This window comes from Chrysemys picta, chromosome 8 (assembly GCF_011386835.1).
Source record: "Chrysemys picta bellii isolate R12L10 chromosome 8, ASM1138683v2, whole genome shotgun sequence".
Lineage (NCBI taxonomy): Eukaryota > Metazoa > Chordata > Testudines > Emydidae > Chrysemys > Chrysemys picta.
The window spans coordinates 3,588,751-3,614,435 of record NC_088798.1 but is presented as its reverse complement, the minus strand read 5'-3'; the positions used below and the strand labels follow the sequence as shown (position 1 = coordinate 3,614,435).

The 25,685-nt window shown below is 51.0% G+C and overlaps 1 protein-coding gene and 1 long non-coding RNA gene across 2 annotated transcripts in view; one reads left to right on the top strand and one right to left on the bottom strand.

Moving 5' to 3' along the window:
- LOC112059307 (uncharacterized) overlaps positions 1 to 13,982 on the bottom strand; it is a 32,968-nt gene extending 18,986 nt beyond the window's left edge. Inside the window, exon 1 of the mRNA XM_065553725.1 lies at positions 13,754 to 13,982. Within this exon, the coding sequence (XP_065409797.1) occupies positions 13,754 to 13,826 (73 nt within the window). The 5' untranslated portion in view covers positions 13,827 to 13,982. The remainder of the gene's footprint in view (positions 1 to 13,753) is intronic.
- On the top strand, positions 10,025 to 11,996 carry LOC135972958 (uncharacterized). Its single transcript, XR_010589577.1, has 3 exons — positions 10,025 to 10,624; positions 11,378 to 11,526; positions 11,817 to 11,996. It is a non-coding gene; the product is annotated as an uncharacterized LOC135972958 (long non-coding RNA).
- Positions 13,983 to 25,685: the final 11,703 nt, after the last annotated feature.

Below are 25,685 nucleotides of genomic sequence, written 5' to 3'. Positions count from 1 at the left end.
GACCCTTCAACCCCGAGCAAGGCCTGTGCCCTCCCAGCTCCCTAAGTGACGGGCAACGGACTTGGATCTTCCTCCAAAGGTCAGGGACCAGGAGTAAATCTCAACAGCTGCTCCTGCAGATATTTCCAGCTCCAGTCAACAAAGCAGCAGCCGCCTGGTCAAACCCCAATGGATCAAACGCACAGCAAGGGTCAGAGGGACTCTGATGCGTATCTGTTACACAGGGGGCAGGGGACTGACTGGCACGGCCTTAACTAGTCTGATGGGTTTATGGGACCTTCAGTATAGAGCAGTCTGAGTGCATCTGTCTCTTGTTCTCTATGTTCTTCCCACTGGAATCACTGCTGGGGAAAGGTGCTCGCTTGTCCCCTCTTTATCCACCGAGCAGATACAGCACATACAATGGCAGGGCCAGGGACCTCTATGCTCCCCCTCAACCCTGCCCTGGGAAGCCCATGCGTGAGGAGGTCAATCTCCTTGACCCATTCGCTCTGGGGCACCTCTTCTGATTCTGCCCAGGAAGCCAATTGAGATGGGTTGTTAGACGGGATGCCTGCCCACCAGCTCCTGATCGGGGGGAAAGCTTTCAGGCCCTGCTGACCTGGGCTGGATTTGAATTGGCAGCCTTACGGCGAAGGCTGCATGTGCCCTCTCTTCTCTGCAGCAGCGAGGTGTTTAGGTCTGGAGGGTTTTAGCAGGGGGAGGCAGCACGTGCACTGAGTCCCTTCCGAGTCTTAGACCAATTGCAATTTGCCTCCCCTCCCTCCCACCTCCCCCCACTCCACCCTACCCTCCACTCTTGATATGCTCCTGGCTACCCAGGCCAATATTCAGTGGTCATTAAAGGACTATCCAGTGCTTTCTCGAGGTCCTCGCTCCCCTGCCTAACCTAGGAATCACTGCTAGCCCCCTGCCCATGAGCCCAGGAAGCAGGCCAGCCCCAGCCCCTACACTGTAGCACAGATGGGAATACGGCAGCTGGCTCTGCGGAAACCCCATCACTCAGCATCAAGAGAAGTAAGTTCACCCTCGGGCAGCAGCTGTGCTGGAGGAGTTTGTGAGCATCAGCGGCTGGCATTAAGGAGACGGGGCGTGTGCAGAAAGTCTCTGCCTCTTCTTTCCCCCCCCCCCCCGAACTCTGCTTCTCCTTCCACTTGGAGCTCTACCGCAGTCTGGGGGAGGAGCTGTGGAAGTGGGGGCCGGTACCGACAAGGCAGGGGCTCCTGGGGAGGGTTTGCAGGGGGGAGTACTGGACTGAGGATGAGGGTGCAGAGATGCTGGCAGAGAATGCTGGACCAGTCCCTGGTAGGCAGATAGCAGATGCTGGCAGCTGGGGGCTGTGTCCAGCAGGTGCAGGGTTTCACCGCCTTCTCCATCAGAAGATGATCAAGGAGTCCATGCCGCAGCCCTAGGATTAAGGCTCTTCCGTCAGAGAATCCTGCTTTACTTAAAGGCTGCGTCACTAACCCTGCACTTCCTGCAGCCCATGGTAAACATACCGCTCAGTATATAACTAGTGAGCACAGTCCCTCTCCAACCCGCCCTCCCTTCACCAGGGGAAGTCCGGGTTCAAACGACTCTAGCTGGCATCCTATACGCCAGCCCTGAAGATACTTTCTGAACCTGACCACACTTGCCCAGACGAGGTTTCCTGCGTGTGTACGTGTGCAGCCTGCAGCCGGGAAGGCACGAGCTGGCACCGGGGGGAAATGCACCACCTCAGGCTGCATGACCTGCTCCGGGAGTTGTTCAGTGGAACCAGCCTCACTTCCACTGAATCCACCCCCAAAAGCAAAGGCACAGGGTAAAAGTGTCCGTCTCTGCTCAGAGCCCCGGCACTGGACGAGCAGGGGCTGGGACGCAGGCACGCCGAGAGCTGCATATCAGGAAAAAACCTGCCCGCCTCTAGAGCCAGGCCACCAGCCCTTTCCGTTCATGGGCACTACAATTACCCAAGCAAACATTTAAAGAGATGAAGACCAGGCTAATGAGTTACTCGGAGTCCTAATGAACCAGACACAGTGCCTGGGCTTGAGGACAAGCCAGGAAGGAGCAAGCGTAAAAGGCATGGGAGGGAGACCGCTTACAAATCGATGTGACAGTCTCAACAGCCGCTGAGAGTGGAGAGCCAGGAACTGTCTCCTGTGACAGTGGCAGGGTAGTGCCTTGTAAAACAAACAGCACCGGCCTCCCGGGTGCTAACGCACCCTCCCAGGAAAGGTCACAGCCCGCAGGGAACAATTTGTATCGTGGGGAGGCTGAGAGCCATTGAACCAAACTGTAAAGCCTGGATAGGATGGAAACCACTTCAAACCAGGAGGTGCTACCACACCCCTAGCGCCCCTAGTTCCAGCCCCTATGTCCGCACGCTTGCCAGCAGGAGAGTCTGACTTCCTAGCCGGTACCTACAGGAAGCAGAGTGCCAGTGGACAGCCATTCCCCCCTCACATGCATTTCAGCCCTGTCTGGGGGATGTATCTTGCACTAAGCCCTTCCAATGGGGTGCCAACAAAAAAAGACCAGCGCCAGGGACCAGCCTAGAGACACCAGTGGTCTGATCGGGTACGGCAGGGGGTGGCCAACCTGAGCCTGAGAAGGAGCCAGAATTTATCAATGTGCATTGCCAAAGAGCCACAGGAATACGTCAGCAGCCCCCCAGCAGCTCCCAGCGTCTCCCACCCGCCAGCAGCACCGCTGATCAGCACCTAACCCTCCATCCCTGCGCCTCCCGCCCGCCGCGATCAGCTGTTTTGTGGCGTGCAGGAGGCTCTGGGCGGGGGGAGGAGCGAGGGCATGGCAGGCTCAGGGGAGGGGGCGGGAATGGGTGGAGTGGGGCCAGGGCCTGTGGCAGAGCCAGGGGTTGAGCAGTGAGCACCCCCCAGCACATTGGAAAGTTGGCGCCTGTAGCTCCAGCCCCGGAGTCGGCGCCTAGACAAGGAGCCGCCTATTAACCTCTGAAGAGCCGCAGGTGGCTCCGGAGCCGCAGGTTGGCCACCCCCAGGGTATGGTGACACTCGGAGGTGGCATAATGGGAAGAGCAAAGCTCAGAAGCTGTTTGTGATGCTGAGCACAGGTGTGAGGGTAAACAAGTATCGCTTCAGAGGGGGAGGCAACGGCTTAGCCAGCGGAGGCCCCGCACCTAATGCGGAGACGAAGGTTGGGAAGGCTGGCTCAGGGCTGCTCTTGATCAAGTGACGTCCTTGCTGCCAGTCAGCGAAAGATCCCGTGAGAGCAGGACACCCTGCTCCTCGCCCCTGGGAGAGGGGTTCTGGGAATCTCCCTTGCCAAGCCTTGCCCCTCTGTTTAGTTCACACCTGGGCACTGTCCATGGCCACGCTATAGCGACTGGGCTCTCTTCCCCACAAGGGACTGCGGAGATTGCGCTCTGGGTGCCCACCCAGCTGGGATTTTAAAGTCGGTTCCTTGTTGTAACTTGCAAGCTTATTCAATCAAAGAATAGACAGAAGACTTGGCATCAGCTGAGACCTGGCCTTGATCCTTAAAATACAAGAGTGAGAGCCACCAGCAAGAAAGCATTCGGAGTGTTACCAGAAAACTAACCCCCACAATGGGGCCCCTGTGCATCAGCCAGCTATAACTCGGTATCCAGCACCACAACAAGTACAAGTCTCACCCACATCCCCACTACAAAACTAAACCCCACCAGGGGAATGGGATGATCCAGAGGGCTAGGGGACGGACTACAGCATCAGTCACTTCTTGACTGCCGCTCCAAATCCAGCCATGGGTGGTAAGGACCAGAGGTCACTACTGTCCGATGGCTGCTTGGGGACCGGTGTGAAATGAGCTGGTGGTTTCATAAGAGGCTAAGTGTCCACATCACAAAAACCACTCCCGCAATTGGCAGTGTTGCTGGCGTTTCCCGCAATGGTGGCCAAGGATTTCCTGGGCCGTGGAGGCAGAGGAAACAGTCTGCTTCTCGGCACTAATGCCACCTAGCACTTCTCGTCTGCAGATCTTCACGCGCTTTCCAGTGTCCACAGCCCCCTTTTACAGATGGGCAAACAGAGGCACAGGAGGTAAAGGGACTCGCCCAACATCACACAGTAAATCTGTTGCAACCTAGCACGGTGCCCCCCTTAAATTCTCCTGCTCCCTTGTAGCCCATCTCAGCTTGTCCTGCAGTGTCACAGGGTGGGGTCCTTGCTCCCTCATCTTACTCTGAGCTCCTTTTTCTTCCATCTTTGAGCACTGCTCGCTACCCAGACAATCCTGGTCACTTCCCTCACTAAGACATACGCCGGGGGGACGGGGGCTGACTAGTTTTAAAACAAAAGCTTCACAGCACTAACACATTTCCCTGTTAAAGGAAACACTGGTCACCCTTCATAACAAATTGCCATGGATTGATTCAGGGATGGCAGAGGGGTCACAGCAGAGCCACTCGCCTCTCCCATCCATCACCATCACAGGCCCCTCTACTATCCTCGTCTCTGGAGAGACTCTCTTGCAGAAACGTTCTTCCTGCCCCTGCACGTGCTAGGTTATTGCTCCCTGTGGAGAGTGAGGGAGCTCTGTGCATTAGCTCCGATGTGCCTCAGTTTGCCTGTCTGAGGTTAGCCTGTTTGACAATAGGGATTTAAATGAAAGGAGGCCATTAGGAGGAAGCGAATCAATGACAAAGACGCGGCACAGTCCAGAGAATACCAAGGGTCACAGAGGAAACAATGAGGCAGGTATTAATTGGGGAATGTCCCCCGCCTGTCTAGCAAGGTTTATTCGTCCCAGACCCGACGCTAGGCTCAGCGGGGTTACTCAAACCGTGGAGACGCTGGCCTAGGGAAGAAGGGAGGGTTCAGTGGGCTGTCAGGAGCTGCTCCGCTAACTGCAGCCTAGGGAGACAAGTAACAGCTCAATGGGACTTTCTAAAGCGTGCAATGAACGACTAAAGGCTTACCTAAGGGGAAACAGGTGGACCAGCCTTGCCTCTGACTGCCCTGCACAAGGCTTTGTTCTGAAGAAGCGGTTTGAGTCCCTTTAATCAGCTGCTATCACAGGCTCCTGAAGGGAAAAAAAGGCTTGAAGGTGCAAACTCACTTGGGCCTGTCAGTTTGACAGCTGGTGACCAGGGGGCTGGAGCCCACAGAACTAGCCCATGAGGGGTAGGAGAGGAAGGAAGCAAGGGGGTGCCCTCAAGGGGGACTAACAGGATCTAAAGTGCAGCCTCACCCTGTAACGGAGACCCTGCCCAAGTGGAGTTTTTAGAGCGGGAGTGCTAGCTTCGGGGGCCACATTCCTGCCCTCCAAGATAAGCTCTTCTGTCGAGGCTGGGCTGTAAACGCAGGCTCTCTTAGATCACAGGCCTTCCACCTCACTTGCAGAGCTGGCAAAGGGAGCTAGCACTGCCCGTTCCACCTTAACTCCTGTGCACACCACGGTTCTATGCATCTCTCGCCTCAGGACAGCGATGAGACAGCATGGGAGGGAGTTGGAGCTGTGACAATCCAAGCTTTATGCATTGCTGCTGCCCAGACGCCTAGTGGAGACGTCTATCCTGGGAGCAAAACAAACAAAGCAACCCCAGCACAGCCCAAGGTGGCGGGGAGAACAAGCTGGCTTCATGGACCAAAATACTCTACACATTTATTTTTAAAATCAAGCCCAATGCTGCCGAAGGAAGCGGATTTCCAAAGGCAGCAAAGAAAGACACTATTGAAAGAAGCGAACACAGGCCAAATCCTCGCTCTCTCGGCAGAGAATGAACGGACGAGTTATAACAAATGGCTCGCAGCAGCCGGAACATTTCCAGAGGGATCCTCCCAAGTCCCTTGGTTTTTTTAACAAAAGAAAGAGGTCTTTAAATGGGCGTGCATGCAAGTCTCTAGCACTTTAAATACCGATCACCAGGCAGACTTTGCCAGAGTTCTAGCTTGACTGCAGTAATGGGACCGGGTAGGTACGAGTGTTAGCAATGTTGGAAGTCCTTGGATAGGCATGCGGGCTGTTGCCCCAGCCATTTTTAGAAGTGCCATGTAGCCCTGCTCAGCTTGGTCTAGGGGAACAAATTCAAAAGTGACAGAAGCTTCCAGGGCCTGGTCTACACAAACTTTGTATTGGTTCAACTATGTCAGTTAGGGGGGACTTAACTGAAATACGTAAACCAGTACAAGCCCTTATGTGGACACAGTTACGGGGCATTAAGGTGCCTTGCACCAGTAGTTTATTCTCCTTTCCATACAGGCACTTTTATACCAGTATAATTTTGCTCATACTAAAGCTTGTACCAATATAGTTAGAGCACTAAAACTCTTGTGACGAGACAAGACAGAGTCTCGTTGGAAGTCAGGAGCCTGCGGAACTTCTGCAAATGGGCATTAAGGACTTTAGAAAGTTTTACCCCTAACGGCAGCACTTAGCACCTGCCGAAGCCTCACCTGCACTAGAGATCCCAACATTGCAAGTGCTGGTGGAGCTGCAGCAGGGTGACTACGGCTGGCAATTTTTAGAAAGTTTCCTTGGTGGAAACGGGGTCACAGAGGCAAAGAGGGTCAAAGGATGTTCCAAAAATCCTGAGTTCTAGATGACTCACACACACACACACTCTCTGAAACCTACATGAAAAGAACATGAACGCTGCAAAGCCAAGAACTTCAATGTTAGGCAAAGTCAGAATTAAGACTGCTCATGCAACTTTAATCCAGCTTCCTTGTGCAGCTGCATTACGACACAATCTTCAATTACATGATCAGAGGATATTTTTTCCACAGGACCTCTGCCTCATTCAGGGCAAAGGACGGATGGTGCAAAATCAATGAACAGCTATTCAATATTGTTTTCTCCATATTGTTCAATGTATTGCCCTGGGCCTTATTTACTGCACACTATTCAAACCCGGCTCTGAAGACAATGTTATTCATTGCCTCGCGGGCTCTTCTGTGGTGCCCATCAGTAGGGTATCTGAGTGCTTCACACACTGCAATTACTTTTCCCAGCCCCTGTGAGATGAGGAAATGCGATTATCCCCATTGGAGAGATTACTCAAAAAATCTCCATTAATTGAGATGCCTAGCATGCTATAGCACTTTGTGTGTTCAAAGCACAGCTCCCACTAACTGCAACTGCAACGTCCTTCTTCAAATCAGATCCCAGGGTCTCAAGTCAGTTACCCAGAAAATGAGGAACACACAGTTAGTGACCTCCTGTGAAAAGTTTGGTTTAAGGTGATTTGACTAGCATCCCATAGGCACACTGTGACAGAGGCAGGGACAGAATCCAATTCTCCAGGGCATCTTCCTGCATCCCCTGCCGCAGCACTACAGACCTTCCACAACCGATGAGGCAGGGATCCTCTAAACAGCCTCCTTTGCGCACAACCCTGCTCCACCCCAGAGCAGGTCTATTCTGTGCAATGAATGAGGCAGAGGTCCCATGGAAAAAATCATAGAATATCAGGGTTGGAAGGGACCTCAGGAGGTCATCTAGTCCAACCCCCTGCTCAAAGCAGGACCAATCCCCAGACAGATTTTTACCCCAGTTCCCTAAATGGCCCCCTCAAGGATTGAACTCATAACCCTGGGTTTAGGAGGCCAATGCTCAAACCACTGAGCTATCCCTACAATTGTGTAGTTAAAGAATGGATCCTAAAGCATACACACAAGAGGACTGAATTATGGTTGCATGGGCAACTAAATAAGCAATACTGCCAAAGGGGGTTGTTAGTAATATAACCAAGCCTACACTAGGGGTTCTGCAAGGACAGCTGTGTCGGTTCCTCAGGTGGTGATATTTTTTCACATTCCCAGCTATGCCAGCAACACGTTTATGTGTAGACCGGGCCCGACTTTCAAGCTCGCACGGGAAATCAGTGGCAGAGCAAGAACTGAACTGTTTCCCCCAAATCCAAGACTAGTGCCTTCACGGCTGGAACGTCCTTTATCTCATTCACAAGCTGTCTAAAAATCCTGCCTGACGTAATGATAAACTTTCCTGTCCAGGTCATAAGCTGACCAATGGCTAACTGAGAAAGCAGCTAGTAGGAAAAAAGCCTCCTGTACAGGCAGGTTATTCACAGCTGTCCACTACAGGATGCGTTGAAGTTCCTCTGAAGCAACTGGAACTGGCAACTGTCAGACAAGTTACTGGTCTAGATGGCCACCGTCCGAAACCCATATGACAATTCCTAGGACTGTGAGAGGAGCTTGGTATCTTACCATAGCCAAAATACAGACACACTACTCTGATGTGGTTACAGCCGATACCGGTCATTGCATGCACACAGGATTTTTTCCCAGTACAACTGTGCATTGGCCACACACCCACCACACTGTGTAATTGTGCTGGTGCATTCTGGGAAAACACAGGCAGCTCTCCTTTACTGCCTCAACTGCTGGGGCCAAGGGCTGAGGCAAGCAGGTGTCTCCCACTGTGGACTCTTTTCAGGTTGTCTCCCTGCACAGAGAGCTAGGACTGTCTCACCTCACTACCCAGGCACTGCTAGAAGGCCGAATCCGTACAGCAGCAGAGCTGTGAGAACCAGGATGCAGCCTGAGTGTTGTGCTAGGAGTGTGGAGGCAGGTGTTAACATGGATCATGTGTTAAGTCAACCAAATTACACACTCAGCTAGGTCTGCACTGCACAATTAATCAGCAGCCTGATCCAAGCACTCAAGTTAGTTTAGGCCGGGAGTGAATATTCCCACTGCAAAGCCACAACCATGTTACTATGTCCTTCCATCTCTGCGCCTGCCCAAGTGTGTCTGGGGGCACTGCAGTGAGGACCAACAAGAAGAATTCCGCACATCTAGGGTAAAGAAGGCTCAGCTGAACATGGCAGCTTCTACAGGCAAGTTTCTGATAGCCCTGCAATTCTACAGTAAGTGAAAAGTAAAGGGGGGAAAGTTTTTCTCCCCCAGACAACTGCTTACACATCATGCAAGGCACAATCCAGTGTCATCCTCGGTAGATTTCTCCTCCCCAGGAGCCTAGATTCTGAGCGACCCCGCATCAGCCACGGCGCACAAGCCGTTTGGCAGGGTCATGGGATGCACAAGTCATATTCGGGCAGGGGTAAGTAACAAACAGCTTTTCACTGGGTCCAGTGTGAGGTAGGAGAAAGGTGTGACATCCCTTCTGGCAGCAGATCCCATGAGACAAGCTTCTCCTCTGACAAACGGAGCAGGGGGTTGAGGGCCCTTGGCACCAGTCAGGGATCAGCCCCTTGAAGTAAAGATGGGCCCAAGCTGCAAAGAAGTTTGGAGCCTAACCAGAACTTCCCCAAAGTTCAAGAGATTTGACTCTTGGATTCTGGCTAAGGATCCAAGAACACAGAAACTGCCACATTAGAACAGACACAGGAGCAAACTAGCCGAGTCTCTAACAGTGGCCAAAAGCAAATCATCAAAAGAATGAAGAATGCCACATACTGTACCTGGCTGTAGGCCAGAAGTGGAGATTTTCTGATCCCCAGCTGATCACCCACTTATACCTTGAAACAGGCTACCAGGGGGTAGGGAAGAAAGAAGCCTCATGTGATGGGGTATCTACCCCACACTAAAAAGAACAAGAGTATTTGTGGCACCTTAGAGACTAACACATTTATTAGAGCATAAGCTTTCGTGGGCTACAGCCCACTTCTTCGGATGCATAGAATGGAACATATAGTGAGGAGATATATATACATACAGAGAACATGAAAAGGTGGGAGCTGCCCAACCAACTCTAAGAGGCTAATTAATTAAGATGAGCTGAGCCATTACACACATTGAATCTATTTTCCCATGTTAAGTATCCTCACAGCTTCTTGTCAAACTGTCTGAAATGGGCCATCTTGATTATCACTACAAAAGTTCTTTTCTCCTGCTGACAACAGTTCATCTTAATTAAGAGTTGGTTGGGCAACTCCCACCTTTTCATGTTCTCTGTGTGTGTGTGTGTGTGTGTGTGTGTGTGTGTGTATAGAGAGAGAGAGAGAGAGAGAGAGATCCTCACTATATGTTCCATTCTATGCATCTGAAGAAGTGGGCTGTAGCCCATGAAAGCTTATGCTCAAATACATTTGTTAGTCTATAAGGTGCCACAAGTACTCCTGTTCTTGTTGCGGATACAGACTAACATGGTTGCTACTCTGATACCCTACACTGGCACTAAAAGGGTTAAACTGGAGCTCGAGAGCTTAATGAAGGCACCAGGGCTGGGAAGGCCCATCTGTAGACGAGGCCCAGCTGCAGGAGGAGGTGGGTGATGAGCATAAAGGGAAGAAGCCCAGAGGGGAAAGGATCCTATAGTCTCTCTCGGGTGGCTGGAGATTGAAGGAAGGGCCTGGTGGGTGGCAGATGTACAGAAGCCCAGGAGGGGATTGTGGGGAAGGCCACAGAAGGAAGAAGTCAAGGGAGGCAGCAGAAGCAGAGCTCAGCTGTTGGCTGCCGGGTCCCTGGACTGGAACTCAGGGGAGAGGAAGGGCCTGGGTTCCCCTGCTGACTACAGGGAAAGATGGTGCAGAAACACCCTGATTTGGGGAGGGGAGGGAAGAGAGAGAAGCACTATTGAATTAGGAGCTGGGCTTCAGGTAGAAAGCCCTGGGAGGTGATGCGCAGCACCAGGCCAGGAGACCAACCATGCAGAACAGAGCCCTGAAGAGTCTGCCAAGGAGCGAGCCCTGCTAAGGGTGAGGAGTTATGTTTGAGTCCCGTTTATTGGCCCAGAAGAGAGAAGTCAAAATCTGACCTGGCTGGAGGGCTGGCATGAGAAGAGGCTGACCACTACAGGGCCATAGCAGCTGTCGGTGGGGTGCACTAGATTGGGGAGAGGCTGCTATGTCATGCCCAGCTATGGGGGTGAGGCTCCAGGGATGAGTCAACCCATCCATACCCTCCTTTAGGGTCATGTGCTAAATACTCCACCCGTCATTTCAGCACAATTGCTTAGGGCCAGCTCCAAAGCCCACTGACGTCAATGGAAGACTTTCCCCTGACTTCACTGGGCAGAGGATCAGGCCCTCATATGTCTCCATCTCTGCCACTTCTTCTTTCTGAAGGCCCCAGACACCTAACCCTTCCCCCTAATCCATAGCTCCCACTCACAGGGAGCCCCTAGCGCGAGCACTACTGATTACTATCGCACACAGGCAGGGCTCTGATGGCAATTAAGGTTCTCTAAATGCTTAGATCAAAAAGACAAGGACAAATCCCACTACTGAAAAAGTGCTTTACAAAATTAGTCTCCCTTCTGGAATATGGAAACATTCCCCTAACTCTTAAGTAGTCTCACTGATATGGGGTCAACTTATGCTGTAGCATGTGACTTTTAACAGTGATTGTTCATTACCGTGAGTACCTGGTATAAACTGAAAGACTGCTCTCTAATACTCATACAAATCGAGCACTTTTTTAAAGTTAGCATTCCTGTTTTTATCCCCTAGGCATAAGAGCTACATACAACCCTGAGCGAAGAACGCTGATCGCTTTTCCAACGTGTCGGGTTTACTTCACCCCAACTCTGTGCTGGTAAATGGTGGGTTTGGTATCTCATGAAGGGTCCCCTTGTTGGCATCCCAGCAAGCAGAGACAGGTACTTAAATTACTGTTCATTGTTTGGCCCTTCTACAGAACCTTCAATCCACAGACTTCAAAGCACTTTGTGAAGGTGAATGACTCCGCCCTGTAAAATCACTGCTTCCCACCCCCAAGATAGGTCCCTCTGGACCTACACAGAACTCAGATCTCCTAACCCCGCAACCTGCAAGAGCAACCCCCCTTCCAATGCATTGAAGTGTTCTGGGAGGCATTCAGCATCAAATACTGAACGGTTTCCTAGCTTTGTTGAGCCCCTTTAAACAATGTATTTGTATTTTACTGTAGCACTTAAAAGCCTGATCCATGGACCAGGACACCGCTGTGCTAGGAGCTGTACGAACACAGAACAAACAGCCCCCGCCCTAAGGAGCGCACAATCTAAGAATAAGCGAACGGGTGTACAAGGAAACAATCCGAGGGCATCGATTAGCACCATGAGCAACAGTGTCTTGTTCGGCACTCACTGATGTACTTCTTACAGACTTCTTACAACATACAAGAGGCAGGGGTGAGCACCCTTAGGCAGAAGGCAATAGTGGCAAAATCTATAGCGTGAAGATCAATGACTCGGCCCCAGAAGGATCTGGATTAGTGGTTTCCAAACTGGGGTCCGCGTACCCCTAGCAGTACACAAGCTCTTGGGGAGTACACGAGAAAAATCCTGTAATGGCAGACAACGCATTTCATTTAGGAAGACTTGGCAATCTAATCACAGGGTCACAACAATACACCTATCTCAGATGGGGGTACGCGGTAGACTATGTTATTTGGAAAGGGGAACAGAGCCCAAAAACTTTGAAAACCACTGATCTAGATGAATCCCACCTGTCTACTCAAAGGATGGCAGAGCCACGTCAGAGGTGGAGAGACATTAACAGCAGGTCCTGACTGGGCCAACCTCCCAGCTGGAGCTCGGGTGAACAGCACTGGCAAGGGAGTTTATCCCTGGTGGGGTTCACCAGGTGACCCGCGTTTCTCCTACACACCTGCGTTGCGGGATGGGATCGGACCCAAGCAATGGGAGAGCCAGCCCCAGGCACTCTGCTCTGGCACCAAGCGCACCCATCACTAGAGGGGAAGACCAGCTCCTGCCCTGCCTGGTGCAGACCTCGGGTGCCAGCCAGGCACCCACCCAGCTGTGCAGCTGCAGTGCCTGGAGCTGGGGCAGTGCTTAGGGCTTCAAGCAACAGAGATGGTGAGAGCACCATGCACCAGCCCCACACCCCAGCCAGCCCCCTGGGGGCCATGCGGAGTTACTACCACGGGGTGCCCAGCCGGGTATGGACAGAGAGGGGGGAGGAGGACCTGGGCGGGTCCCCCTGGGGCATGGGTGAGGGGGAGCTGACTGGGTGCCCCCCTGGGCACGGGTGGAAAGGGGGAGAGCTGGCTGGGTGCCCCCCCAGGGCACGGGAGGAAGAGCTGGGCGGGTGCCCCCCCTCGGCACAGACGGAGAGGGGGGAACTGGGCAGGTCCCCCTTGGGCACAGGCGAAGGGGGGGGGAGCTGGGCGGGTGCCCGTGGAGGAGCTGGCTGGGTATTGGCAGAGAAGGGGGGAGCCGGGTGGAGGGAGCTGGGTGAGTGCCCCCCCGGACACGGGCGGAGCGGGGGAGCTGGCTGGGTGCCCCCCCGGACACGGGCAGAGGGGGGGAGCTGGCTGGGTGCCCCCCCCGGGCACGGGCGGAGGGGGGGAGCTGGCTGGGTGCCCCCCCGGACACGGGCAGAGGGGGGGAGATGGCTGGGTGCCCCCCCCGGGCACGGGCGGAGGGGGGCTGGCTGGCTGGGTGCCCCCCCTGGGCACGGGCGGAGGGGGGCTGGCTGGCTGGGTGCCCCCCCCGGGCACGGGCGGAGGGGGGCTGGCTGGCTGGGTGCCCCCCCCGGGCACGGGCGGAGGGGGGCTGGCTGGGTCCCCCCCGGACACGGGCGGAGCGGGGGAGCTGGCTGGGTCCCCCCCCGGACACGGGCAGAGGGGGGGAGCTGGCTGGGTGCCCCCCCGGGCACGGGCGGAGGGGGGGAGCTGGCTGGGTGCCCCCCCCGGGCACGGGCGGAGGGGGGCTGGCTGGCTGGGTGCCCCCCCCGGGCACGGGCGGAGGGGGGCTGGCTGGCTGGGTGCCCCCCCCCGGCACGGGCGGAGGGGGGGGCTGGCTGGGTGCCCCCCCCCGGACACGGGCGGAGGGGGGGCTGGCTGGGTGCCCCCACGGGCGGGGGGGCCGGGGCCGGCGGTACCTGGCAGCAGCACCCCGCAAAGGAGGCAGGCGGCGGCGGCGAGGCGGAGCAGGGCGCGGCCGGGCCCCTCCATGCCGGGCTGGGGGGCGGCGGGCGGCGCGGGGGGATAAGGACCCGGGCGGGGGTCGCGGGGGGCCCGGAGCCGTCGCGTCTCGGTGCCCGGCGCTGAGTCAGGGGCGGGCGGCTGCTGCCACGTGGTTCCTTCCCCCACACACTGGGCGTGTCCCCCCCCCGGCCGCGCCGCCCCGCCCCCCGGGCCGCCCCTCCCACCGTGCTCCCCGCCCCCCCCCCCCCCGCTTCCCACCCCCTGACTGCCCCCTCCCCCGGGACCCCCATCCCCTCCTCCGGGCCGCCTCCCCATCCCCACGCCCCCCCCGTGCTACCGGCCCATCTAACCCCCCCCTGCTCCCCACCCCCTGACTGTGCCCTGGGACCCCTGCCCCCTACTGCGCCCACCAGACGCTCAGTGGATCAGCCCCCTCCCTGTCCATCCCCTGTGCTCCCCTCCCCTATGCCCAGACCCCCCCCGACTCCCCTTCTCCTGTGCTCCAGGGAACCCCACCCCCTACCTGCCCACTATGCTCCCCTCCCTCTGCCCGCACCCCCGGGACCCTGTGTCCCGTGCTCCCCTCCCCATGTCCCCCCCACTGTGCTCCCTCCCCTGGGACTCCCCCGACCACCTCTCCCCCAGGAGGACCCTTTGCCCCCTCCCCGCTTGCTCCCCTCCCCCATGATGATCCTCTGCCCCACACCCTGTGCCCTCCCCAGGTTACCCCACCATATACATACTCTGGCCCTGGACTCCTCTCTCTAACCTCACCCCCAGGTGCTCCTCTCTTTGAACTGCACTGCTGTCCTCCCCCTCCCTCCTCTGCTGGGGCCTTCCCTGCGCTGATCTTCCTCCCCCCAGCTCCCCAGGGGGCACCCCTCTGATCTGCCCTCCTCACCCCACAACCACCCCTTATGTCCTGCTGTTCCACCAATCACCTTTTCTAACCCCAGGCAGGCCGGGCTCTTTGCCATTGGCCAGAGCTGCCTTTATTGGGGGGCAGGGAAGGCCTAGGAGTTACCCCATTGCCCATACTATATTATATATTATAAGGCTTGGCTAAGGTGAAGGGGGTGGACACTCAGCCAAGGGGTCAGATAGGAGCCTTATTATGCTCTGATGTTTGGCCCACTGATGACCCCCTTCCTTTCTTGGGGTAGAGGAACAAGGATATTTGTTGCACAACATTTTGACAGAATGCTCAATGTCTAAAGAGAGATCTTCATCTGCTGACAGGGTTCCATGTAATGTATGCCCTTAGCCCTGTTTATTCCCAGATTGTTTCCCAGGTCAGCAGACACGGGGACAGGATTTAGAAGGTGGCGGTTTTTCACCCCATCTCCCATCCTGTCGGACAGATCTTTTTGGAACAGATCTCACCCACACCCTAGTTATCTGCAGCCAGGATTTTCAAAAGTGCTCAACACCTACAAGTGGGGATCCAAGTTCCCACTGAGGCATCAAAATAAGTGAACATCTTCTTCAAAGGGGCTCTACACATCTTGTAGATATTGGGCACTAAGGTCTTGCAAATCCGCCCTTTAGCAAGCACCCCAATGGATGCTGGATCCAACACCAGGTGTGAATGCAGAGTATTTGAAAATCTGACCCTGAGCTCTTTTGAAAATTGGTCTGACTTGTCTAGTCAACATTTAAAAATAGGAAACATATTGTAAAGCCATGCTGCCAGCCAGCTGAGGTGGGCTTGGCCGTAGCATAGTTTGGTTCACATTGCTCTCAGAAAAATAAAATTCCATTCTACAGTGTAATTTTTCCCTCATAGCCACCACAGTTTCATCAACGAGTGGAACTGATCTGGCACATGCCATGCAAAACTAGCGCTTCTCTGATGCCCTCTCAGCTTTTGCAGACTCAAAGATTTTATTTTTAAAATAAATTAAGTTTCAAGCCCTTGTGGTTATGAGGAAAACTTCACCAATGTGACATAATGCAGTTATCTGCCTGAGTCTGCAGACAGGCATCCTGAAGCAACAGATCCAACAGATATGAACTTCCCTACTGCATCTCAGGGGGGGTTTAACTCTGAAGCCTAATTCTTAAATACTTTACTTCTGACCACTTTAGCAGAAACAGCCGGCTGTCCTGGAATTATGGACAGTGTTTGGGACTGTGGATGGATGGAGCCTGAGTATAGTCCTCCAATTTCTTCCTTCCTCACTCTCCAATCTGACACCTAGACAGGGCCCAAATAAAAAAGGTTGAAAACTAATTTTCCCCAATGGTTTTGCCTTTCTTTATTCATTTGGCAAATGTTGATAGATTTTCGCCTACTGAGTTATAAATGGGATTGAAATTAACACGGTTCTGTGGGTTTAACAGCAGCTGAAATTATTATAGCCTCTTATCAAACATCTTTGTCATCAGTGACTATCACCAGAACTCTTGGAAAGATGTTTGGTAGCTCCGTGTTGCTGCTGAGCCACCAACGGAAGTACAGAGTGGATTTGTATGGATTCGAGCAGAACAGAAGTAATTGTTGTTGTTTTTTTAATTTCTCAGTGACTAGGTGGTAATCTTGTATAGAAATCATAGTTAGAATCTGGTAAAAAGTTATAACAATCGAGAGAACATATTTGGGGTCAGGTGGCCGTGAAAGTGTATATTTTAGTTGGGGCAAGTTCTGTGTTTGTACAGGTCCTAGCACAGTGGGGTTCCAGTCTGTGACACGGGGCTGGTCTACACTGGGGGGGGGGATCGATCCAAGATATGAAACTTCAGCTACGCGAATAGCATAGCTGAAGTCGAAGTATCTTGGATTGAATTACCTGGGGTCCAGACAGCACAGGATCAACGGCCGCGGCTCGCTCTGGTGGAATTCCAGAGTCGACGGTGAGCGCATTCGGGGATCGATATATCGTGCCTTAACGAGACACGATGTATCAATCCCGGATAAATCGATTGCTACCTGCCGATACGGCGGGTAGTGAAGACGTACCCTGGGGCTCCTAGGTGCTACTGCACTACCATGTGTCACAGTTCAGGGCAACTGCACCTGTATTCCCCCTTGTGGTCCACCGAAGGCACCCATGCTAGGCTCTCGGCTCCTCAGCTGTCACCTCTTTGGGTAAAGACCCATGTCTCTCTCCCTCCTGACCAGGGCTGCACAGTTCCCTGCCTACACTGGGATATCCCCAGCAAACCAGACTGCCTAAACAGGCCAGCATCTGCACTTTGCTTTCTCTCTGCAAACTTATGAACAGCGAAGTTGCCAGCCGTTACAAGTTACCACACAGCCCTTTCTAACAAAGCACCATTTATTCCTGAGGTAAAAGTATTATACAGAAAACATATTTAAAAAAACAATACAAGTTCCTACAAGAATGCTAAAAGCTTTCCAGAAGTCATCCATTGGTCTTAGGGGACCTCTGTAGGCGAAAGACCTTTCCGGGAAGAATTGGGGGACAACTTGGACAGAAGGTCCTTTCCATTGACTGGATCGGAAAGAAGGCCCTGAGGCAGTTTAAACTCAGGCTATTTATCCAACAGTCCTTTCTTTGTCTGTTGGTCTCTGGAGAATCCAGTATGAGCCAGTCTAGGCGAGCCTTTCCAGGTGCTGGGACTTCGCTGGAGGCGTTACCGCCTGAGTGAATTTGCCTAATCACCTCCCACTGTTCTAGTCTCTGGAGAAGCCCAGGTTCTCCTCCCCCATGCAATCACATACAATCCCTGACTCACAATGATACATAAACTTCAGACAGTAAGATCTCCCAAAGATATCACAGGAAATTGCCCTGTTACACCATGTATGTGCACTACTGCCCTCTACTGGATGTAATCAGAATTGCTCAACTTTGTGTTGCACATAGACCCTCTATTGCCAGCAGATCATTTGAATTTTTGGAATAACAGCATCTGAACGTTTTCCACCACAGTATTCGGAGTGGTCATGGTGTGCAACACAAGGACATCTAGGTGGATAGATGTAAGATGGATTCAAGGGCAGATTTTTCCTAGGAAGTCACTGCTAAGGATGGCTGTAGATAACCCATTGGCTCTTCTGTCTCTAATACCCTGTTGAAATACGGGCCAAGGTCTTGCAAGCTCCTGACTCCTCACTTCTCAAGAAGGTGGTCTCTCTGGAGACACTGAAACTATATATATTACAGCCGTCCTATGGATAGAGAGGCCTTGAGTTGTCCAGGTTACTAGTCCATTTGCTTTAATTAAGCAGTGACACTGGATACAAGATATTTTCAACAGCATAGAGATTATGGAGAGCATCATGCTGCTATCATGCCCTAGAGCAGCGGCTTTCAAACTTTTGTACTGGTGACCCCTTTCACACAGCAAGCCTCTGAGTGCGACCCCCCCTTATAAATTAAAAATACTTTTAAATATATTTAACACCATTATAAATGCTGGAGGCAAAGCAGGGTTTGGGGTGGAGGTTGACAGCTCACGACCCCCCATGTAACAACCTCATGACCCCCTGAGAGGTCGCGACCCCCAGTTTGAGAACCCCTGCCCTATAGGCCGGTAGTAAATATCCTGAAAAATATGTGCAAAGGCGACCCCCTGCAGGTCACTGCTATAGTTTACCAGTTCTGCTCATTATTAATTATTATTAATACACATAATTGAGCACTCTCAGTATGTTCACGTCTGTAGAATACAGAAAGTACACATGAAGCTACTGTATCGAAGTAACACCACCTTTGTGATGACACTTACTGCTCTTTCATCATTGGGGAAACACTAGACAGCTATTTTTCATTCTATTACTGGTGCAGAGTTAATTATTGTGATTCAATATTATCATTAGATGTTACAAAACAGCACAGTAGTCAGCGGAAGATACAAAGGAACTTGGAAGCTACAGTGAATCTAGTCTTTCATTCCATTTAGCAGAAGACTTGGAGTTCACAGTTTGAGGGAGGTAGAACAACAATGAATACAGAGCGAAAAATACCATGTGGTATCCATAGCAGCTTCTGAAATAAAGTTACACACGCAATGATCAATGCATTGACTTCTGCCAAAGTCGTGTTCTGTTTTGCAATGTGCTTTAGCTTCCGTCTGCTTGTTTCTGGCTGAAAACCAATGTATGGACCAGACCAGAGATTATCATTATGACGATGTAATTTAATACAAGGAAGCAGATACACCAGGGGAAAACAAGGGAATTAGGAAGAGCAGGAGAGAGACAACCTTACCAGCCCGTAACTGTGGGAGAGACACATAAATACAGTGATGTGACACTGGCCTCTATTGGAATGGCTCAGCTGGTTTCACAGGCCCCGAACAGTTAACAATTATACGATATTTCCCTTCATCGCAAGCAGAGCTGAAGACTCTGAGTGTTATTCCCACTGCTGTCATGACATTCCAAGCAGTCACTGAGTGCAACATAATGACAACTGTGAAGTCCTTGGGGGCCACAGATTGGTTGCACTACAACACACAGGACAGCTGTTCAGACATCAGTCATGGAGATATTGTCAGGGACAAGATCAGGATAGGAGGCTGCATGGGAGAAGTGGGGGGAGAGAGAGCATTTGGTGCATTGGCAAGGAGCAGCAGTTCCAAGCACTAGACTGGGACTTAGAAGATCTAGATTCTAGTCTTGGCTCTGCCACTGACCTGCTGCATGACCTGGGGCAAGTCACTTAATCTCGCTGTGCCCTGTAGACGAATGAGTGGGATTCTACTCTGCCTCACGTGCCCTGGGTAAAATTACTAGCTCCATTCTGATCGCAGAAAGGTTGGTGGCCATCAGGATTCATCTTTGATCAGACAGACATAATGACATGGCACCCAAACTGTATGCACTACATATCCCTTCTGGAAGTGCTTTACACTTGGGGTGCTACTCAAAAGTGGGACTCTGTGTGGCTGAGTTATAAACTCTCTGCAGAAGGGGGATTCTGTTACCAAAGGGAATATTGCTGGGAGCAGAATAACGAAAGCAGAAAAGATAACCCGGGTGATTATTTTTTTCAGGGTCAGTGCATAAGACGAGCAAGGTTTGATAAACAGCAAATCACAACCTAGGGAGAGGAATTTGTCAGAGAAGGGAAGATGCCCCCAGGTCACTAACAGCACAGCAAAAGGGAGCATTTGCTCTGCATTTTTCCAGACTATTACATCTCCTCTGTCATTGCCTCCAATGTGGAGAGAGATGCCATTAATCTATTTTTGATAACTGTGATGCAAGCAGTGAGCCTGGCTACAAGGCTGGAGGCTTCTCGTTCTCCCTCTGTCTATCGCTCCTCATTCATCTTTTTCCCCCACAAGGACACTTCATGGCTACGTAACCTAGTGGGAAGGAAGAATGGATAAAAACAGTTCAATGAAAGAGATCAGACAGAATAGCTCCAGAGCTATACTTGGGGAGACATAACAAGCAGGGTGGCTCTGATGACTCAAGGGATTGGAACTGGGCTAAACAGCTGGCAGGCTGGGGGAGCACTAGGTCTGGAAGTTTAGCCACAGGACAGGGTCTCCTTTTCCTCCCTACCCTTTGGGAGGAAGACCAGGGGAGCTCAGTTAAGGAACCGCTGTGTGGTGCTTTTCCTTCTCAACTGTTGAGGTTCTTTAGAACAAGAGAGCAGTTTGAAAGACGGGTCAGTAGGCCGGACTGCCACGAATCGGTGGAGGAATCTAATAGCAGCAGACCCTGAAGACAGACAACAACTGAACATGTTTGAGGCAACTAACATAGGGTCAGGGTTTGGATTTGAGCGATTCATGGCAGTGCGGCCTACTGGCCCCTCTTTCAAACTGCTCTCTTGTTCTAAAGAACCTCAGCTTTCAATTGAAAAAAAAACACACAAACGTCTCTAGCCGTTATGGTTGCGAAGAAAACGTAACGAATGTGAACAGAGTGCGAGGAAAGCAGACATAAGTCTACAGACAACCTGCAACCCTAACTCTGAGAGGTGTGAGCTGCCCTGTTCATCTCAGAGAAGTGTTAATTCAGCTGATCCCTGAGGAGAGTTTAAATGTCGACACTGCTAACGATTTCATGCCTCGTGTGGGAAAGGAGAAGCAGGCGCCCAGACCGCAGCATGCACTGTGACTCACCGCTAAGCATGGTGCCACGTGGCATTGGGGAGATACCAGCACTTATTGTCTTTCCTCCAATCAAAACGCTGCCAAGCCCAAGGAGCCCTGCCGAATCCATGGGCACATTCAGGCCTCCCAGAGGGGAAGCACTGCTCAGGGAGCCCAGTGGAGCTCAAGGAGCTGCGTGACCATCCTTTGAACATCCGCACAATCTATGGTGACTCAAGTGGCAGAGCATGGGTGGAGCTTGGATAAGTCCCGTTGCCTTTTTCCTTCCAGTTTGACCCCTGCATTGGACGAAGATTCTGCCCTTTGAGTCAGCGAGAATTCCTCTTGGAGCGTGAACGTGGTATAGCAGGTCCACCTTGGGAAGGGTGAAGAAAACTCCTCCTCTTGTGCCTGGCCTCTTCTGCAGGCTAATGGAAAGGGTTGGGGCCATGCCCCCCGCCATCATCCCTTCCTTCATTGCTCACAGTGGAAGCGTTAGGAAACACATGAGTCTCTGGGATTCTGGCTAGCCCCTGAACAGGAGTTCAAAATAGAGGACCAGTTTTTTTGTGCCCTCATGTACACACCAAAGCTGGCTCACGGATATCACTTCCCTGCTGTGATGTTTCACTGCCCCCAGCTGAGCAAAGTGCAGACAATAAACAGCATAAGTGGAGCAAAATGACATCTGCTTTTTCAAACTCTTTCAGTCGAGATCGTCTCGGGTGTTATTGGTAACAACATTTCAGACGTCTAACCTGAACATGTCCCATAAAATGGGGCGGGAGGTGAGTGGGGGAGAAATACAGTGACCATAACCCCTATCAAAAATACATTGTCTCAACCCAGCTGAGGTTATTGCATTTTAATGTATTATTTATATTGTGGTAACTCCTAGGAACCCCACCCATAGACCAGAACGCCCTTGTGCTAGGCTCTCCACAGACAGATGGTCCTGCCTCAAAGACCTTACAAGCCAAGGCAAGTATAAGACAAGAGGCACCAGATGGGTCTGACAAAACACCCAGGGGGAACACCAGGGAACAATGAGCAAAAAGCCGTGCTCACTGCACACCAGCTGCCTAGCCATTAATATCTATCTGCCCAGGTAGTTCTTTATTTGTTTCTAATCCAGACTTTCCTCACACTGCAACAAACCTCTAGCTACCCAGGGAAGGTCTGCACAGGTAAAAAAATAATAATAATAAGGTCTGCGCCAGCAAATCTCAGAGCCTGGGTCAACTGACTCGGCTTGCGGGGCTAAAAGTACCGGTGTAGATGTCTGGGCTTGGGCTGGAGTCTGGGCTCTGAGACTCTCCCCCTCGCTGGGTTTCAGAGCCCAGATGCGAGCCCCAGCCAAATGTCTACACTGCTATTTTTAGCTCCACAGCATGAGCCCAAGTCCGTAGACCTGGGCTCTGAGACTTGCTACTGCACGTTTTTTTTTGCTGTGTAGACATACGCTTAGGGCTTGTCTACACTAGAAATGCGACAGAGGCCCAGCTGAGCCGCTGTAGCCCTTGAGCGTAGACACCACATACGTTGACAGGAGGGGTTCTCCAAGAGGCGGTGGTGAGGTTGATGGATGAATTCTTCCATTGACCGATTGCTGTCTGCACCAGGGTTAGGTCGGTATAACTACGTTTCTCGGGAGTGTGGATTTTTCACATCCCTGACAGAAGTAGCTATATTGATGTAAATTCTAATGTAGACCAGGTCTAGCCTAGGGGGAAAAGAGTGTTGTTAGAACATATTCTAACTAGTAACATGTTTGAAAAGTCTAGTGTAGACATGGTGCATTGCCTTTAACATGTGCTAAACCAGTTGAGATAAAGTCTACCTTAGGCCTGGTCTACTCTAGGAAATTAGGCTGTTATAAATACATGGTTTAGGCGTGTGAAAAATCCACACCCCTGAGCGAGGCAGTTAAAATGACCTAGCCCCTGGTGTAGACAGTGCTATGTCGACAGGAGAATTTTCCCATCAACCTAGCTACCACCTCTTGTGGAGGTGGATTAGCCATGCCAACGGGAGAACCCCTCCCATTAGCGTAGGTAGCATTCACTGAAGCGCCCTGGTTTTAAGTGTAGATACGTCCTTAGACTTTAACATGTGCTATGCTGCCTTCTCCACACTAGACTTTTCAAACATGTTAATTAGCAAATGGTAGCTAACACCGTCTACCATCAGAGCTGTAAATCCAAGTCTATACAAGGCCCACAGAGGAAAGAACTCAAACTGCCAATGCTCAGAATTGTTCATGTGGCTCGAAACATGCAAACATGGAGATAACTAGGCAGGGGAAGGAGGACCAAGTGTTGCATCAGCTCTTAGCTCTACCACTTGAAAGCAGAGTGGGAATTCTTTTTTATCTGCAAATAAATCTCATCTCATCTGAAAAGCCCACCTGTAATCACATCAAGGGATGTGGAATAGATAAAAATATCTTCCAGAAGAGCTCATCAAGAAGCCTTTTCAAATCCCGAGAGTTTGATCTGTTGCTGAAACCCTGGAGGCTTAATTCCACATGCTGTCCTATTTGATATTCAGCAGGGACAGCAGATAGTAAAAGGACAATGTCAAAACAAACAAATAAAACAAAACGATCAACACACAACAGGGACCAAATTCTTCACAGGCGCCCGGGTGTAAATCTATTGGCTTCAATTTAATTACTCCAGATTTACATTGGTGTAAGTAGGAGTGGAATCTGACCCATTACATTTAAAAACAAAATATTCCTTAACAGTGTTTCTTACACAGACGATTATTCCATAATACAATAATGTAAAAATGTTGATTTTCATCACTGAAGGCTGTGATGCCTCTGCACCACTTACGTCCCACTACAGGTCTCTGCATAGGAACAAGGTGATTTTCACCTTTTGTTTGCTATTTACACTTCCTTCCTCTTGGGCATATGGAAACCAGATTAGTCTGGTTTTAGTCAGTTTAATTTTGTGATGCACCTTCACTAACACAATGCTGCGGTGTGCTGGTTTGCAAACATCGTATGGGGATATTTAAAAACCTCTTTCTCCCCCAAAATATGTTTCCGTTGGGGGAAAGAAACAATTTTCATGAAAATGTGTCTGGTCTTATTAGAATGTATAAATATTACATTTTTAAGTTGCTTAGTACAATGACTCTGGTCCCTGTTTGGGATCCTTAGGGCTTACCCAAACAGAAATAACAAACAGCAATGTATGTTGGATCTAAATTACTTTACAATGTCTGTTTAACATTTTCCCATTGAATTGGGCCTGTTTGCCTCCATGGAATTTCTGAGACATCTGAGTGCCATATTGTCCCCTTCTGTGGAGAAGTCCAGGAACAAATTCCACAGGTAACTCTATGAGTTTTCATTCCTAGCTTGTCTGCAAGGGGAGGTTATCCCAGTATAAGGTAGTCTGTGAATTTAAAGAGTAAGTCTCCATGCAGACATTCATATTCCCATTTACAAACCTGAGAGGCTGGCAAAGCACCCAAACATATCCAAACAGAACCTCCAATCTTTTAGGTTCAGCTGCCACTATTCCATCATGTAGGTAGCTACAGAGACGCTATTTTTGAAGTAAGACTCGAGATCAAAGGGAGGTGAGGTGGTCTCGTGTCCAGAGCAGGGGCTGGGAGTCAACACTCCTGGATTCTATTTCCAGCTCTGCCACCCCTCGACTGTGTGATAGTAAGTCACGGCCTTGCTTTGTGACTCAGTTTCCCCACCCGCAAAATGGGAATATATATCTACCTTTGTCATATCTTCCAAATATTTATATAAAAGGTGTAATATGAATGCAAAATAATCATTATCTTCACAACTGCATGACTACTGATGATTAGTTACTACTATAGTCATTGGGGATTTTGTGGCAAGAGCAGGAATAGAACTCAGAGTCTCCTAATACAACAGCGTAGACCCCTACAATTTGAGCTAAAGGCAAACTGCATTAGCAGTTAGTAGGATAGGATCTATAATACAGTTGAGTAGGTCTATACAGTACAGAGTAATTCTGACAGACACTTATTGTTTCCTTGTTACTTCCCTGTTGGTCTGTCTGTATCCATCTGTTGTCTCATCTTATACTTGTATTGCCAGCTCTTTGGGGCAGAGATTGTCCTTGTGTTCTGGATTTGTACAGCATCTAGCACACTGGGGTCCTGGTCCATGACAGGCTGTGTGATAGAGTACTGAGAACAGCAGCTGAAGCACACTGGTCACTGTAAAAAGAACAGGAGTACTTGTGGCACCTGAGAGACTAACAAATTTATTTGAGCATAAGCTGTCGTGGGCTACAACCCACTTCTTCAGATGCATAGAATGGAACATATAGTGAGGAGATATATATACACACATACAGAGAGCATGAACAGGTGGGAGTTGTCTTACCAACTCTGAGAGGCCAATTAAGTAAGAGGAAAAAAAAAATTTGAAGTGATAATCAAGATAGCCCAGTACAGACAGTTTGATAAGAAGTGTGAGAATACTTACAAGGGGAGATAGAGTCAATGTTTGTAATGGCTCAGCCATTCCCAGTCTCTATTCAAGCCTAAGTTGATTGTATCTAGTTTGCATATCAATTCCAGCTCAGCAGTCTCTCGTTGGAGTCTGTTTTTGAAGCTTTTCTGTTGCAAAATTGCCACCCGCAGATCTGTCATTGAATGACCAGACAGGTTAAAGTGTTCTCCCACTGGTTTTTGAATGTTATGATTCCTGATGTCAGATTTGTGTCCATTAATTCTTTTGCGTAGAGACTGTCCGGTTTGGCCAATGTACAATGGCCAATGTAGACATGGGTGTGTCCTGGATGGAAGCTGGAGGCATGTAGGTAAGTATAGCAGTCAGTAGGTTTCCGGTATAGGGTGGTATTG